The sequence below is a fragment of the Abrus precatorius genome, unplaced genomic scaffold (genome assembly GCF_003935025.1).
Source record: "Abrus precatorius isolate BTA unplaced genomic scaffold, Abrus_2018 Scaffold3, whole genome shotgun sequence".
In the NCBI taxonomy this organism is placed as follows: Eukaryota; Viridiplantae; Streptophyta; class Magnoliopsida; order Fabales; family Fabaceae; genus Abrus; species Abrus precatorius.
The window spans coordinates 2,599,764-2,614,830 of NW_020874373.1; the positions used below are offsets into that span (position 1 = coordinate 2,599,764).

The 15,067-nt window shown below is 28.7% G+C and overlaps 1 protein-coding gene across 1 annotated transcript; it reads right to left on the bottom strand.

The window, feature by feature from the left end:
* Positions 1 to 3,784: 3,784 nt before the first annotated feature.
* On the bottom strand, positions 3,785 to 14,670 carry LOC113860899 (ABC transporter G family member 39-like). Its single transcript, XM_027493450.1, has 20 exons — positions 14,309 to 14,670; positions 14,080 to 14,200; positions 13,473 to 13,561; positions 13,000 to 13,084; positions 10,332 to 10,625; positions 10,143 to 10,233; positions 9,146 to 10,046; positions 8,514 to 8,674; positions 8,207 to 8,310; positions 7,907 to 8,072; positions 7,736 to 7,819; positions 7,340 to 7,446; positions 6,484 to 6,816; positions 6,082 to 6,372; positions 5,616 to 5,699; positions 5,343 to 5,476; positions 5,015 to 5,242; positions 4,688 to 4,859; positions 4,161 to 4,415; positions 3,785 to 4,054 (listed from the first exon to the last, which is right to left on the bottom strand). The coding sequence occupies exons 1-20, from the start codon at positions 14,668 to 14,670 to the stop codon at positions 3,785 to 3,787; spliced, it is 4,332 nt and encodes a 1,443-aa protein (XP_027349251.1).
* Between the last annotated feature and the right edge of the window lie 397 nt (positions 14,671 to 15,067).

A 15,067-nucleotide genomic window follows, 5' to 3' on the forward strand; every position in this document is an offset into this window, starting at 1 on the left:
ACGAATGTAGAAATGTGAATGAACATTTGTTGGCATGTGTGTGTCATATATAAGTGTCTAAGAGATAGTTATGAAGAAAGGCGGTTTCATTCAACTCAGGTTGAAAGTTTGACTAAATTAAGGCCAAAAAAAATACCAATATAAATATGTATGTGCATTTGGTATAAAAATAAATCACTAATTATTTTATTTCTAAATCCGTTTATATGTAATATTAAAGTCTTTCTCTAAAGTTATTGCATGGAATATTTTTTTTTCTAAATTAGTAGGCTTTTAAAACAACTTTAAATTTGATTTCTTTATTAGGTTTGATTGTATTAACTTTTCCTTTATTATATATATATATATATATATATATATATATATATATATATATTTTTTTTTTTTTTTTTTTTTTTTTGTTGACTATTCATGCCTCTGATTTTTCAATTTTTTTTTACTTTAAGGTTATAATAAATAGCGACATGGCATTTTTACAAATTTATATTTTAAGTACTTCATTTATTTATTTGTTTGTTAAATTTTAATTTCTTTCATGTATATGTTTCTTGACATTTCATGCTTTTAATTTTTCAAATTTTAAATTTTTTATAGTTATTTTCCTAAATTTTCAAATAAGTCGTATTGAAAAATAATCAATTTAATTTATTATAAAAATTCTTAATATTATATACAATAATCTTAAATGGAGAAAAAAAATATCTATATAATACTCTTTAAATATTCCTTGTCACTTATTCTTACCTTTTATTATCTTTTAATTTTTTACATATAATAATTAAATTCCTTTTTTAAACTTTTCTACGTCATAAAAATTCATAAATTAGAAAAAATTTTAAACAAAAAAAATTCTAAACAAACTTATATGAAACTTTAGTAAGAGAGTTCTGATAATTTATAAAAATAAAACATAAATTTAAAATATTAAATTAAAAACATAATTTATACCATATATTTTATGTGCATCGTATGGATACAAAAATTAATTATAAGAAAAAACATTAAAAAAATTTAGTAAGTTAAAGTTAATATAAATTTTAAATTAGACAATAGTAGATGTTTTTTTATTTAATAAGCTTAGTGTTCAGGGTTTAATAAATAAGTTCACTTTCAAAAGTATTATTTATGTATGTGTGTGAAGAAAAATTGTTTCATTTCACTCAGTTTGAATGTTTGAGAAAATGGAGATCAAAATATTTACGTAGACTAAAATTTTAAATTGATTTTTAAAATATAAAAAATATGATTGATTTTTTTAATATAAAAGTTTTTAACGTGTAATTTGTTATTATTTTAATCTCTTAATTAAAATTTATTAATTATCTCTCATCGATGATGTAATGTCTTAGTGATTTGTGACATTTAATATTTTTTAACAATGTCAATTAAAAAATTTACAAAATAATGTTGTTAAAAACATATTTTGTTTTTCATTTTATCATTAAAAATATGCACAAAAAAATTTAATCGCTTATAACATTATTAATTAGCATAGTTAGATCGAGGTTAAAATGCTATATTACATTTAACATGTCATTAACTAATAAATTATAATAAAAAATAAATTTGGATAACAAATTATAGATTTAAAAATATGTTTTAAAGAGAAAATTGAATAATTACACCTCTTCGGAGACCAATTTGAGTTTGACTAACTGAAAATGAAAAAAGGACGTTTCATTCATGAAAGGTTGACTAATTGGAAATCAAAATATCAACATAAATAAATGTTCAATGTTGTACGCAAAAATTATTATAATGGATTTGTTTCAAAAATCTATATATTATTTTTTTTTATCAAGGTTAACAATTTAATTTTTTAATTTATATTTTATTAAATTATTTCATTTATATTTTATTAAATTATTTCAAAGTATTTAATTCATTAATTTTTTATTTATATGAAGTATTTTTTTTTTGAATTTTCACGTTTTCAATATTTTTATTTTAAGTTATTTTCATTTCATTTTCATATCTTAAAAATAAATTTTCACATGATATTTTTTTAAAATTTTTTATTCAATTAATTTATTAAATTATTAAATTCTTCATTTATTGTGTTATATATATATATATATATATATATATATATATATGCATGTATATGTATGTATATGTGTATATATTATTTGACTTTTTATGTTTTTAATCATTCAATTTTTTGTTTTCTTCTTTTCCATATAATGAAAAATATTTTACTGAGTTGCCACATGATCATTTTCTAAATTTATATATTTGAAATTATTCTAAATTAATTACTTCATTTAAATTAAATTTAGTTTTTAATTTATTTTGCATGACTTTTTATGTTTTCAACCTATTAAATTTCCATTTATATATTTGTTTCTATTTTTTAAATAAATAACAATTAATAATACATTAGGTTTATTAAATTATTCAAATTATTATTTTATCATATATTAATACTAAATATAGAAAAAAAGTATATCATAAAAGATCATTTAAATATTGCTTGTCATTTATTTGTAAATTATATTATCTTTTACTTTTTTCATGTTATAAAAAATTACAAGTTTATGGAAGTGATAAATTCAATAAATTATAGCAAATAAAAATTTTAAAAGAATTCCATCTGTCAATTTTTGAAGAATAGTCTTTATATTACGTAAAAAATGTAATAAATTTTTTATTAAAAGAAATAAAGTATTATACTAATATTTTTTATGTAATAAATTCTTAACCGCTTTTGAATGGTCAAAGATTCTTCAGGATTAGTATTAATATTTTATTTTTAAAAAAATAATGGATATTACCTTAAATTTATAAATAATAAATAAAAATGGAATAAGTCTAGATTCCCTAACATTTAATTTCTACAAATCCTTGTAATAAAAAATCTATTAATCTTTTTTATATATGATTTTAAGATAAAGGCATGCACATCTTATAATTAAAATTAAGGTAGTTTAGGATTATTTTTTTTCTTGCCCAAAATAAGATTAACTTAGTAATTTTAATTTTACATATCAAAAGATCATGGATGAAAATCGAAAATAAAAGACAGCGTTAGTTCCATATGGGTAGAGCTAAAAATAATTTAAATTACAATCCAAAGTGCTACCACTGTTTCCCATGCTGACAATTACTCCATTGCCCATCTCTACAATCCTGTGGACTAGATGAGTAACTGCACAACTATTCTTACATCAACGTTGAATAAGCATTGTTTTTTTATATTCTTTTCAAGATTATAAGCATTCATCTTTTTACGATTTTCTCTTTTTTTATCCCCTTTTTTATGGACATTGCGAGAATATAATATGCATAATGAATAAAAAATAAATGCACAGATGAATCTATTTATATAACTTAATTATAACATGTTAATTCCATAAAAATTATTAGTTTTACTTACATTTCAAAAAAGTTTAAATATAAATTAAGTCAAAGATTTTTCGTATTATGATTTTTTTTTCAATCCAGAACTATTATAATAAAATATCCAAGTAATAAAATTAAATAAAAATCTGTTAAAATATTATAAATACAGGAATTTTAATATTACACGAGTCATGCATAACAGAAACAAACTTGAAGGCTTGCTTATCTCCCCTAGGAGTAGCTCCTCCCTAATGAGTTAACCGCTCTTCACTTTAATCATGTCATGATTCATTCCAAGAACTGTTCAGTCTTCTTGATATCTCCATCAAATAAATTATCTTATTCCAACACAACTTTTCTTAAAAATATATGTTTTACAGACAATTATTTTCATAGACGAACCAAATTTATCTTTTATAGTAAAAGTCTGAGTACGTAGTTATCATCGTTTTTGGAAGTTCAAGAATTTGATGCTATAAGCAAAAATGAACATGAAGAGGAGCGCCCAGCCCACATGAGCAGCAGCAACCGCAGGAAGGAAGTCATGGTGATAACCCAAGCTCTGTTTAAGATATTCCTTAAGGCCCATATTTGGTGCTCCTGGGATCACCAGTTCTCCATCTTTGTTACCCAATTGAGAGGTAACAAGGCCATACACAGTCCATGCAATTGGAGAAGCCCAATAGTACCATCTCCACCAAATAGGAATTTGCTGAAACATTTAGTGAAAACCAAATACACACACAAAAGTTTAGATATCCAAAAGCAAAGAAAGAGCCTAATCCCACACTCAAAATATGATTTATATAGTCACTTACCGTTCTTGGAATGATGAAGCCAGAGAACAAGTTCCACAAACTAATGAAGAAGGACATACAAATGGCCGCAATTTGGTGGCTTGGGGTTAGTGCAACAACCATCATCCCATACAACGTGAAGTAGATAAAACACATTGCTACATAGTAGTAGAACCAAAAGAATTTCCCTGCCTTCCATTCAAACCCAATCATAGAAAAAAGGACAAGAGAGTAAATAGCCGCTTGAATTACGTTGTAAATTGCCTCTATTGCAACCTGGTATAATCAGTGAACCACATTTAGTTTTAAGCATGCTTTCTTTTCCATTTGTCATAATCTCCAAATTTGGGTAGTTTTCAACTTAAAGAAATATTTTATTCATTTTTTATATTTTTATAAAAGTTTATTCAAACTGGGTCTATGCATCTATAATTGAAACGAAGTATTTTTAATAAATATAAATATTATGGAAACATCGTAAAGTAGTACATACCCTTATACATAAGACAAATTAACTTCATATATCTCTACAATGTTTAAAAGTATACCTGGCCAAATGTATAGGACAATGGAGAATACATCCCTGCTGCTTTTTCACGATACAAGACAGTTCTTTCTATGTCAACAACTGGTTGCACTCCGGAAGCGTTCATGTTTCCAAGGAAAATCACAGAAGCGTATATGGCTCCCAAAATATTCATTAAATCTTGTTGTGTGTGGCTGTCAATTTAATAATAGTCAATACTAAATTCAAATGCAAGCTTAAATGTGCCGGCGTGGTTATAATATAAGAATACCAAATACGATTAACAAGACACAATAGTGGATTTATGTATTTTCAAGAATATACGAGTCAAGTGTTAATAATGACTTACGTCTTTTTGGCTTCATGCCAAAATATTAAACCAAACATTACTCCCATGATTGATGTCATGAAGAATCGTGTGCCATTATACTGAGGATTTCTCCAGTAGGACCAGTTTTGTTTCCAGAAACAAGCTTTGCACTGTACAAGAAACGGTTGAGAATATTTTGTTGGGAAGAACAAGTCTTCGGAACCTGGTGCTGGAATACTGAGCTCTTCGATAATTTCCTGGTTCCTCCTATAGATATTACACAGAAAATGATGATTTAAAAGCTAATATTATTCGTGCAACATAGATCTCACGTAGTGGTAGCACAAAGCACAAGGAAATGACTTACTGGTAAAGGGTGGAGTTAGCATAAACCTCAGCAAAATCTACATTAAGTTGAGCCTCCATTGTAGAAGCGCTGATCTCAAGCATCCATGTTGCAGGATTATAACCATCCTTAATTTTTGGAACCCCTGCAATAGCCTGAAGCAAAGTATGTGTATTAGAACTTAATGAAATTTTCACCGTTGGAATTAATTATAACAAGTCTGCAGTGCTCAACATGAAGAAAGTTATGAACACTTTAGATGATAGCAAAATTAAAGAAAGCTTCAATACTTACTTCAAAATATTCTACCAGCTTTTTTGATTGATGACCAAGAGGTCCAGCATAGATGACTCGTCCTCCTCTTTTCATCAACAATAGCTGTAAAGAAAATATCAAACAAACTAAATTTCATGATACTTTTCTCATACTAACTCTCTCAAAATCTTAAGCGATTAGGTGAAACTACACCAATGGTTTTATATGTTATGAACCAATTACTGTTCCAAAAGCTTTAGCATGTGCCTGTTTTGACATTAGCACATATTGCAATGCTTTCAGAGAAGAAACGATGTGCTAATGTGGGGAAAATGACCTTTGAGTGCTTGAGAGCAAGCACAAAAACACACACTAAGATGTTTGTTGAAGTCATATGAATGATTTTATATATAACAATATGTAATATTCGGAAAAATAAAAATAAAAACAAAAGATGAAATGACACATTACACATGAACTTAAGATCTTTGGAATTAAAACTTGCCTCATCAAAAGCTTCAAAGATATCTATGCTTGGCTGGTGAATTGTGCACACAACTGTCCTCCCAGTGTCTACTGTGTTTCTTACAGTTCGCATAACAATTGCAGCAGCTCTAGCATCAAGCCCAGATGTTGGTTCATCCATGAAGATAATTGAAGGGTTAGCAACCAATTCTACAGCAATAGTAAGCCTTTTCCTTTGTTCAGTTGAAAGACCATCTATGCCTGGAAGGCCTACTATAGCACCTCTAATCGATTTAAGCTCAACCAACTCCATAACTTCCTCAACAAACACCTACATCACCAAACACAAATAGAACTACATTAAAATTATGTTGAAAATAGCTGCATTAAAAACTTAATTAGTTGTTAAATGACTAAGATGATAAAGACTATTCTTACACACCTTTCGTGTTTGGATATTTACATCTGAAGGAAGTCGAAGCCATGCTGAAAATAATAGCGATTCATATACAGTAACATAAGGAGAATGAATGTCATTCTGTTCGCAATAACCGCTAACACGAGCAAATGTTTCTTGTTTCTTTGGGTAACCAGAGATGCTAATACTTCCTTCAATGTACCCTCCTGTTTTCCTTCCAGCCAATACATCCATGAGGGTTGTCTTCCCAGCACCACTAACACCCACAAGTGCTGTCAATATGCCTGGTCTAAAAGAACCGCTAACATTATGTAGTAGTTGAAGTCGATCTTCAGGGATTCCTTGCTTTTTCATTTCCTGATGTAATAAAATATCTAAGCATCAGAGATTTTGAAGTTAAATTTTTCTACTAAACTCCAATGGTGTGATAAACATACAAAGACATTATTTCTGTAAGAACTTATGACTCCACGTAAGTTGAAAATGGTATATAATGTCATGCAACAAAGGTGGCTGATTTTCTAGTCAATATGAAGTATAATGAAGGCAAATCTATCCACGTAAGTTGAAAACTTAGGAATAACAAGCAAAAAGTACTGTCCAGAACAAAAGCGTGAAGGGCATTTTATGTCGCTTGTTTTGGAAATTAAGCAGGAAAAAAACAGAAGAAAACTGAAAATGTGGGAAACATATAACAAGATTTTGGTATATTCAATGCATCAAAAGAATCTAGTAAATACAGTAGATAGTTGCTTGTGTGAAAGTGATGTTACAGAAAACAGGGTAGGGACATTCACACGAAGCTAGATATTTCTCAATCATAAACAATGTAAGGTAAATAAACACTGAGATATGAGCTTTTCATAATTGATTGACTTACAGCAGGCATATCTACATAGTAGTTCATGTGATTGAATGAAAGCGAAAGAGGTCGAAATGGCAAAACCATTCCTGTTCTTGGTTTCTGATTAGATGATTCTCCTTCATCTGTAATTGGTTGGAAAGGTGGAGTATTGAGTGAAATAGCCTCATTGAATTCCATAAGAACATTTTGCAACTATACTTCACTAAAAAGGTTGCAACAACATGAATAAAATTTGTACTTACAAAAACTCAAATTCATTCAGTACAGTTGGTGCAATTAAATAACTTAAAAGTTGTTTTTTAAAACCAAAATTGAAGTTATTGGTTAGTTATACCATATAATTCTATAAATAGCAATGAAATGTTCTTCAAATCAGTAAGAAACAAGGGTAAAGGAATAAGATATTAAAACCTGCTACAGTTTGCGGAATAGAGGTTGACTTTTTATCATTCTTGTCACCTTCATCCATGATGAATGCTTTTGCGTTTTCGAGAGCTGAAATTTTAGTTTGATTTTAAAAAGGTTTACCAATACTGAAAACTCATTAAATTAATGACTATTTAGAAAATAGATGTAACCTACGATTCAAATAAGTCAACGCAGCAATGAACATAAGATTGAAAACAAGAGCAAACCCAAACAATGCTCCAATGCATATCCAAAACCAATAATCTTCTGAGTAAAAGCTTCTAGACTTGAGAAGTAATTTTCCAACTGTAGGTGCATCATGTCTAGGGTCTGTATTTGGCTGCAAAATGTTTAAGCATTTGACAATACTTGGAGTTAATGGGAGCAATATAATTAAGCTCAACGCTAATTTGTTTTTGTGTTTATACATAGCGTAGACATTAGGAAACAAGAATGAGAAAATTGAGTTCTTACCTTACTCCATCTTCCATCTAAAAATTCATTTATTACTATGGCATTCTGACCATAAGTCATAGGAGAAACGTAATAAGCCCATCTTATCCATGACTCAATATCATCTGTAAGCACAAAAAAAAAAAAAAAAGTCGAACTAACTATGTTCAAAACCTCAAACTAGAGAATTTTGCTGAAAATAAAATACTTAAGAAAATATTAAAATTATTTTTTTCTTAAACTTCAAAATGAAAAAAATGCTGATTTGCATAAAAAGAATTTCTTAAATTACATTGCTCCTACAAAATTAAGTGTTCAGTGAAATTACCTTTAGCAATAACATAGCCTCCTAGCACGAATACCAGTTGCAAGGTTAAGTATGCTAGTATATTAGCCATAACTTGTGTTCTACCAACTGCAGCCATGAACCGAAAAAGAGAGATACCCATCTGATGAACAGCGAAGAATGCCAAGAATTGTCTAAAGAATCTAACGAAATATAGTGACACATGTGAAGCAAGAATTAATATTCTTTTCAATCAATACAGTATAAAAAATATATCACAACCTTTAAAGATAGAACAAAAACTAACATCTCAATGATAAAAAAAAAAAAAATTAGACATTTTTTATCCTTATAATTTTACATGTTTTAATTTTGTGTCCCTTACAAACTTTTTGTTTTGATTCATACATTTTTTAACTTTTGATTTTGTCCCTCCCATTAATGTGACATCACAAGAAATTGACAACAATTTTTTAATTAGTCACATCTTTATTTAACAATCACGAGAAATCAAAGTCCTACGTTTAAAAAAACCAGAGTTCCAAAAATAATTAGAGAAACTATAAAAAAAAATGGTAAAAATCTATGAAGTAAATATATATTTAAGTGAAAAAAAAAAATGATTTTAGTTACTTAAGACTACCAAACAGATAAGGTAAACTCATAATAGGTACCTGTGAGCTGCAGGGGCAAATCCAATTGTATAGTATGTAAGGATAGTCCATATGGCTGATTCCATCAAGGAGAGAGGGATCCGAAGAATCGACATAGGCAACCCAAATGCCCATGCAGGATAGAACATGAGATCTCTCTGTTTGAAAAAGACAGGAAGCCTGAAAACAGTCATGGCTAGTTCTGGCATCCCATTAAACATCATATTAAATAGGCCATAAAATAGTGCTCCATAGAATTTTCTCCCATCTTCAACGTTGCCCACTGGCATTTTTGTTCTAAAGAACACAGTGAAAGCCAAAATAGACATGATTGTTATCTGTGTTGTCTTAAATATGTAAACAAAAGAATTACGCTTCATAAGCAACCATTCTCTTGAAAAACATGCCTTCAATAGTTCCCAGTTTGGTACACCATATTTTTGTTTCACTATGGCTGCAGGATGTGTTCTACTCTTATCATAGGGTACCCCAAGTTCTCTCTTAAGTTGCTCTCCTGTGGGAAACGAGTTAAAGGATTGCACAAACTCAGCAACTGGAATATAGCTGTATGGTTCATCTTTTCTATACCAATATTGTTCTTGGTCTTTCTTTGATGTTACTTCTTGTAAAAAATCAGCTACTCCTTTTCTTTCAGGACACTTGAAACCCATGCATTCGAAGAACTCGAGCACATTCTCACGTGGACCTTGGTACACAATTTGACCTTCTGAAAGTAGGATAATGTCATCGAACAGTTCAAATGTCTCTGGTGCTGGCTGTAGAAGAGAAATGGCGGTGGTTATATCCATGATATGAACCATTTGCCTCAGGAACTTGCATATCTGAAAAGTGGTGGAACTGTCCAATCCTGTTGATATTTCATCCATTAAGAGTACATTTGCTGGTCCTACCAACAGCTCCCCTACATTGCAAGTTCCCACAAAACCAATTAGCGTAAATCCATATATATATATATATATATATATATAAATTATTAGTTTCTAACAAAGAAGTCAACCTGTGGTGACGCGCTTCTTTTGTCCACCAGAAACGCCCCTTGTCATTTCACAGCCAACCACAACATCAGCGCAAATATCCAATCCAAGTATCTGTTAGAATATGATAAAAAGTTTATATATATACATTGAAATCATCTATCAAACAGTATTCACTTAACAAAGATTACGAAAACAAATTAAATAAAAACCTTGAGAACATATTCTGTGATCAAACTAGTTTTGTTGCCTGCAGCTAATGTTATAGCCTTCATGAACACATCAATCTCAGGATCTGGCATAATTCCTGCTTCTTTTTCTCTTTTTGAAATTTCTGCCAACATTTGATACCTTGATCCAACACCTAAACAACGTCTTGAAAAATCTAATGTCTCTCTAACCGTCATTTGTCCTTGATGAAGGTCTTCTTGGCTAATGTAGGCACTTGTTTTTTGAGGAACAAATTCATCTAGTTCATGCCCACAATATGTAATTCTCCCAGAAACCTGCTCATAATATTAAGTTCATTTTGTTGTAAAGGAAAGAGAACGTTAATTACCTATTTTCTAAAATTTGTATGTTTCACTCTTTCATGTAAATTCGTTATCCAAAAACAAGAATCAGGGAACATAATTTTTTACCTGGTTTCATTTGAATATTTTGAATATTTTTTTTATTAATTTGAATACAAAAATTTACACGTCATTTATAATTTTTTTTGGATCAAGGAATCAAATTAGGTACTTTGAGGATATAAAAAAAAAAGGTATTTTAGGACATATTCATATTCATATTATTATTATTATTACTACTACTACGACAATGAGAAAAAAAAAACTTTTCATACAAATATGATTGTTTCAAGAGTATCGTGTTATGATTTTTTATACAATAATATATTATGTCTATGATTTGAGATGATTTTATTATTTTGAATATGTTGAATAATATTTAGTTATAAAATAACTTTAAAAAGTGAAATGATGATTTTTTATATGTTTGTATTTTTTTTTTTCAAAAAGGCTTTATGCTAAAATTCCATAGCTGGTACCTAAATTATGGATATATATATTTTTGTTGTGAACGATTGGCTATTCGATTGATAAATGCAGGGAAAGACTATTAACTAAATATAGTCGTTCCAGTAGAACTCTGTTTTATATGATTTGAGAAAGAAATAGCTACTGTTCCGAAGAAAATATTATTTTAAGCGACGTTTGGTGTAAGGAATATTTTATGTTTTTTCACAATAATTTAATTAAATTATATTGAGATTATAAAGATTTTTCTTACAGATGTCTAGTTTTAATGGGAAAAATTATTCACTTTTTCAATTAACAAAGTTATTTACTTTTGCAATATTTAATATAAAATTTATATTTATAATATATAAATTTTTAAATTGATAGCGTTTAAAATAGTAATAAGAAAATTTTAAGAAAAAATTAGACATAAAATATTCTTAAAATATTTATTTATAAATAAGTAAAGATAAAAAAAAAATTTAATAGAGAGCTAAAGTTAAAAAAAATCACAAATAAATACTACATGGTGTAAGAACACTACGAAACAATAGTTGCTCTAATTGTATAAAAGGTTAAAAATAAACTAATAAAATTAAATTACGATGCCAAGTCGTACTAGCAAACATAGGTAGAAGTTAACTTTCATATGAATGTATAAATAAGTAAAGATAAAATTGCTTCACTTTTATAAATAAAAGGAAAATTTTATCATGATAATTATATGTAAAATTAATTTTTTATTTAAATAAAATTTTAGTCTTTTAAAATTTTATAATTTTTTTAAAATTTTATATAATATAATTTTTATATAATTTTTTCATTTTATCTCTTTATTAGTAATTTACTCACTTATTTTGTTATTAATATATTTACATAACATTTAAATTGGTTCATATAACTTGATTAAGAAATAAATTAACAAGATATTTCACTGCAAGGGGATGTCTTTGGTATTTTCAATTGAAATTTTAAATTGTACAGTTAAATATTTTTAAATTAAGATTTACAAATAATAAAAATGCTGATGTCAAATCCTTATCTATATTAATTTTATGTCTAATTATATTAGTTAAAATAAATATTACATTAGCAGATATTAGAAAAAAGTAACGAATCATACTATGTTATAAAGGAAAATACTTTTTGAGAGAATGGTCTAAAAAATAATCAAATAAAAGATCAAATAAAAAATATGAATTTTCAAGGAAGTAAAGGTTTATTTGAGCAATACATTTTTTGTAATAATTATATATAAACAAATTATTTTAAAAAATTGAATAATAACTAACTATATTACATATATTTTTCATAATTTTATTATTAAAAGTCTCAATTTTTAAGAAGATAATTTATTTAAAAAATGAAAAAGAGATTGCAAATGGCACGAAAGAAAGGATTATCAACAAAGCAGAATAAGCATACCTAGCTAGCTTTACTTCTCTCATTTATGGGCTGAGTATCACAGTCTAAATCATGATATAACTGTTTGGATTCGAATTCTTTCATGTTTAGGCACAAATACGAGGATTATGTTAATATATTTTAATATTTTTGCTTAAGTAAAATTTTATTCGCTTAAACGAAAGTGTAAAAATATTCTAACATAACCCTCATGTAACGAGAGAATCCTTTCTGTAACTTTTTTGAAAAAGTGGATAACTAAGTTGCACACCTTTTTTTTTGTTTGTCGTCTAATTATTGTACTCAGTTAATTTCCTGCTGGGTCTTATCAAATTAACTACTACTATCTTCCAAATAAGAAAGACAACAAATAAATAATTAATTGAGAAATTAATAGACATTAGTCACGTTACCCAAAAAATTAGCAAAACAAATTGAAAAAACAGAAAGAAACCTTCAACTCCTGGTCAAGTTTTTCTGCAAGTGCCAAAAGCAACGTTGTTTTTCCTGCCCCTGGAGGACCCAAAAGTAATGTCATCCTGAAATGTTCACGTCACATTAAATTTTAGTTAAAAAGTTCATAATTTTTTGTTTGAAAAGAGAGAACCCACCAATTCAGTGGATTTGAAAATTTTTCTGGAGGATCTCATGGGATGCATGAGTGCTGCCAACTTTGAAGTTACGTGCAAAATAAATAAAATGATTGTCCATTATCAACCTAAGTTATTTTTCCTTTCGCTATTAAAATTATAAGCTGTCAGAAATTACACGTCAGGAAACACCTGTCCTATTCATCCATCTTTCAAGTCCTTTAAGTTATTCTGATTTCTGTTTGGAAAAATGGAAAACAAATTACGCTCTTCAGCATTTTTCTTTCTATTAAGATATTCTATTGTGATTTTTCGTGCAGTTTGATAAGCTACGTACCTTGAGGGTTTGATGATTCCACTGATGTTTCTAAGAATCTGAATTTCTTTCTTCTTGGAGGGTGCAAAGTGAAACATTCCCATAATACTCTGTAGTGCACAACACATGAATCAGAGATTCAGAAACAAATATCTAAATCTGCAACAGCGTGTTTAATTCTCCGTCAAATAATCACGTAACACGAAAGCTATATAGCATCCAAGTAAACTTACGTTTTTAGGTCATTTTACGCGGTTCCAAATCTATGACAAATCCCAAAACCCCACGCACGGGATCAACACCCTCAACATATAAAACACTATGTTGTGAAAGTAGCAACAAACCCCTTTTTTTTTTTAATTACGAGAGTAATACATACACATAAACATGTAACGTCAACGTTAAAAATATAAATATACATAATAAAAATGTCATGCATGAAATCTTATAATAATAATCGACTATTATGGAGGCAGTTATCTCCATAACGACCAACATAAATCCGGTGTGAAAGCATTCTTATTTTACATCAGAAAATAAGGTTCTTGAATCTCTATTGATTTCATTAAGACTAATTGATTTAAAAATATAAAAACCATGACAAAAAAACATGTCTCTGGTTACGGACCTCCAAAAAGTTGAGAGCAGTATTACGGAGGGTAGGAAGGGCTCGGCTCCCAACATGCACATTTCCCTCCACCGTCAAATTCTCGTACCGCACTTCAATCTTTGGAACATCAATCCCCACACTGTGTTGTGTTCGTACCAAACCAAACCGTCACAGGAAAAATAGATATAAAAAATAATTTTAAAAAGAAAAGAGACAGTAAAAATTAAAACAGATTAATATTAAAGACCTATCAACTCTGTCTCTGACTCTACGTAAGAACTTCTCGTTGTCTTCCTCCACAACCTTGAACACGGTATCCATTAGAGTCTTCTTGTCATGGAAACCAAGCTTGGTAACATCAATTTCATGAGACACAACTTTTCCATCATCAAGGACTTGCTTCAGCAACCCTTTTCTTATGCGGTCATAAGTTGGCAAACGCTCAATAGCAGCCCATTTGAGTTCGTCTTCGTCATCGTTGTGCGAGTGGCGACTACTCGCGCTGAACACGCCCAGTGCCGCAGCCATAAACGTCTCCCTGAAACTCAAGCTCCGGTCACCACTGCTTGTGGAAATGGGTGGAGCATTTTCCACTAATGACGATTCCATTGGGTTTATTTATATTCTCAAATAATTAACTACTGTAATTAGATGAAGTAACAATGGATATTAGTTATGTTTTTGTCTTACTCAAGCTCTTTCACACTCACCACACTCTTCTGTCGTTGCAGAGAAGGGGCAGGAAAGTCGGTGTTGGAGGAAGGAGTAAAGGAGATGTGAGACTAAAACCTGATATTTGGCTAAGACAGCTATTAATTTATAAACTATTTTTCTTACACTCGTGCAATATAAATAAAAAATGTATTTTATAATAAATATGATAAAAAGTTGTATACCGTAAATTTTTATTTATTTTAATAATATTACGTAAGTTAAAAAAATATTAATTTATAAGAATTTTCTGTACGTGTAATCTTTGGTAATTCTTATAGTTTTTAAGAGTTTT

What these genes read in the sequence shown, in the direction of transcription:
- LOC113860899 (XM_027493450.1), bottom strand. Translation starts at nt 14,670, where the DNA reads ATGGAATCGTCATTAGTGGAAAATGCTCCACCCATTTCCACAAGCAGT. An exon ending in TAGATGGAAGATGGAGTAAG is followed by an intron (nt 8,073 to 8,206) that starts GTAAGAACTCAA and finishes AACATTTTGCAG; the next exon opens with CCAAATACAGACCCTAGACA. An exon ending in TGCGTTGACTTATTTGAATC is followed by an intron (nt 7,820 to 7,906) that starts GTAGGTTACATC and finishes CTAAAATTTCAG; the next exon opens with CTCTCGAAAACGCAAAAGCA.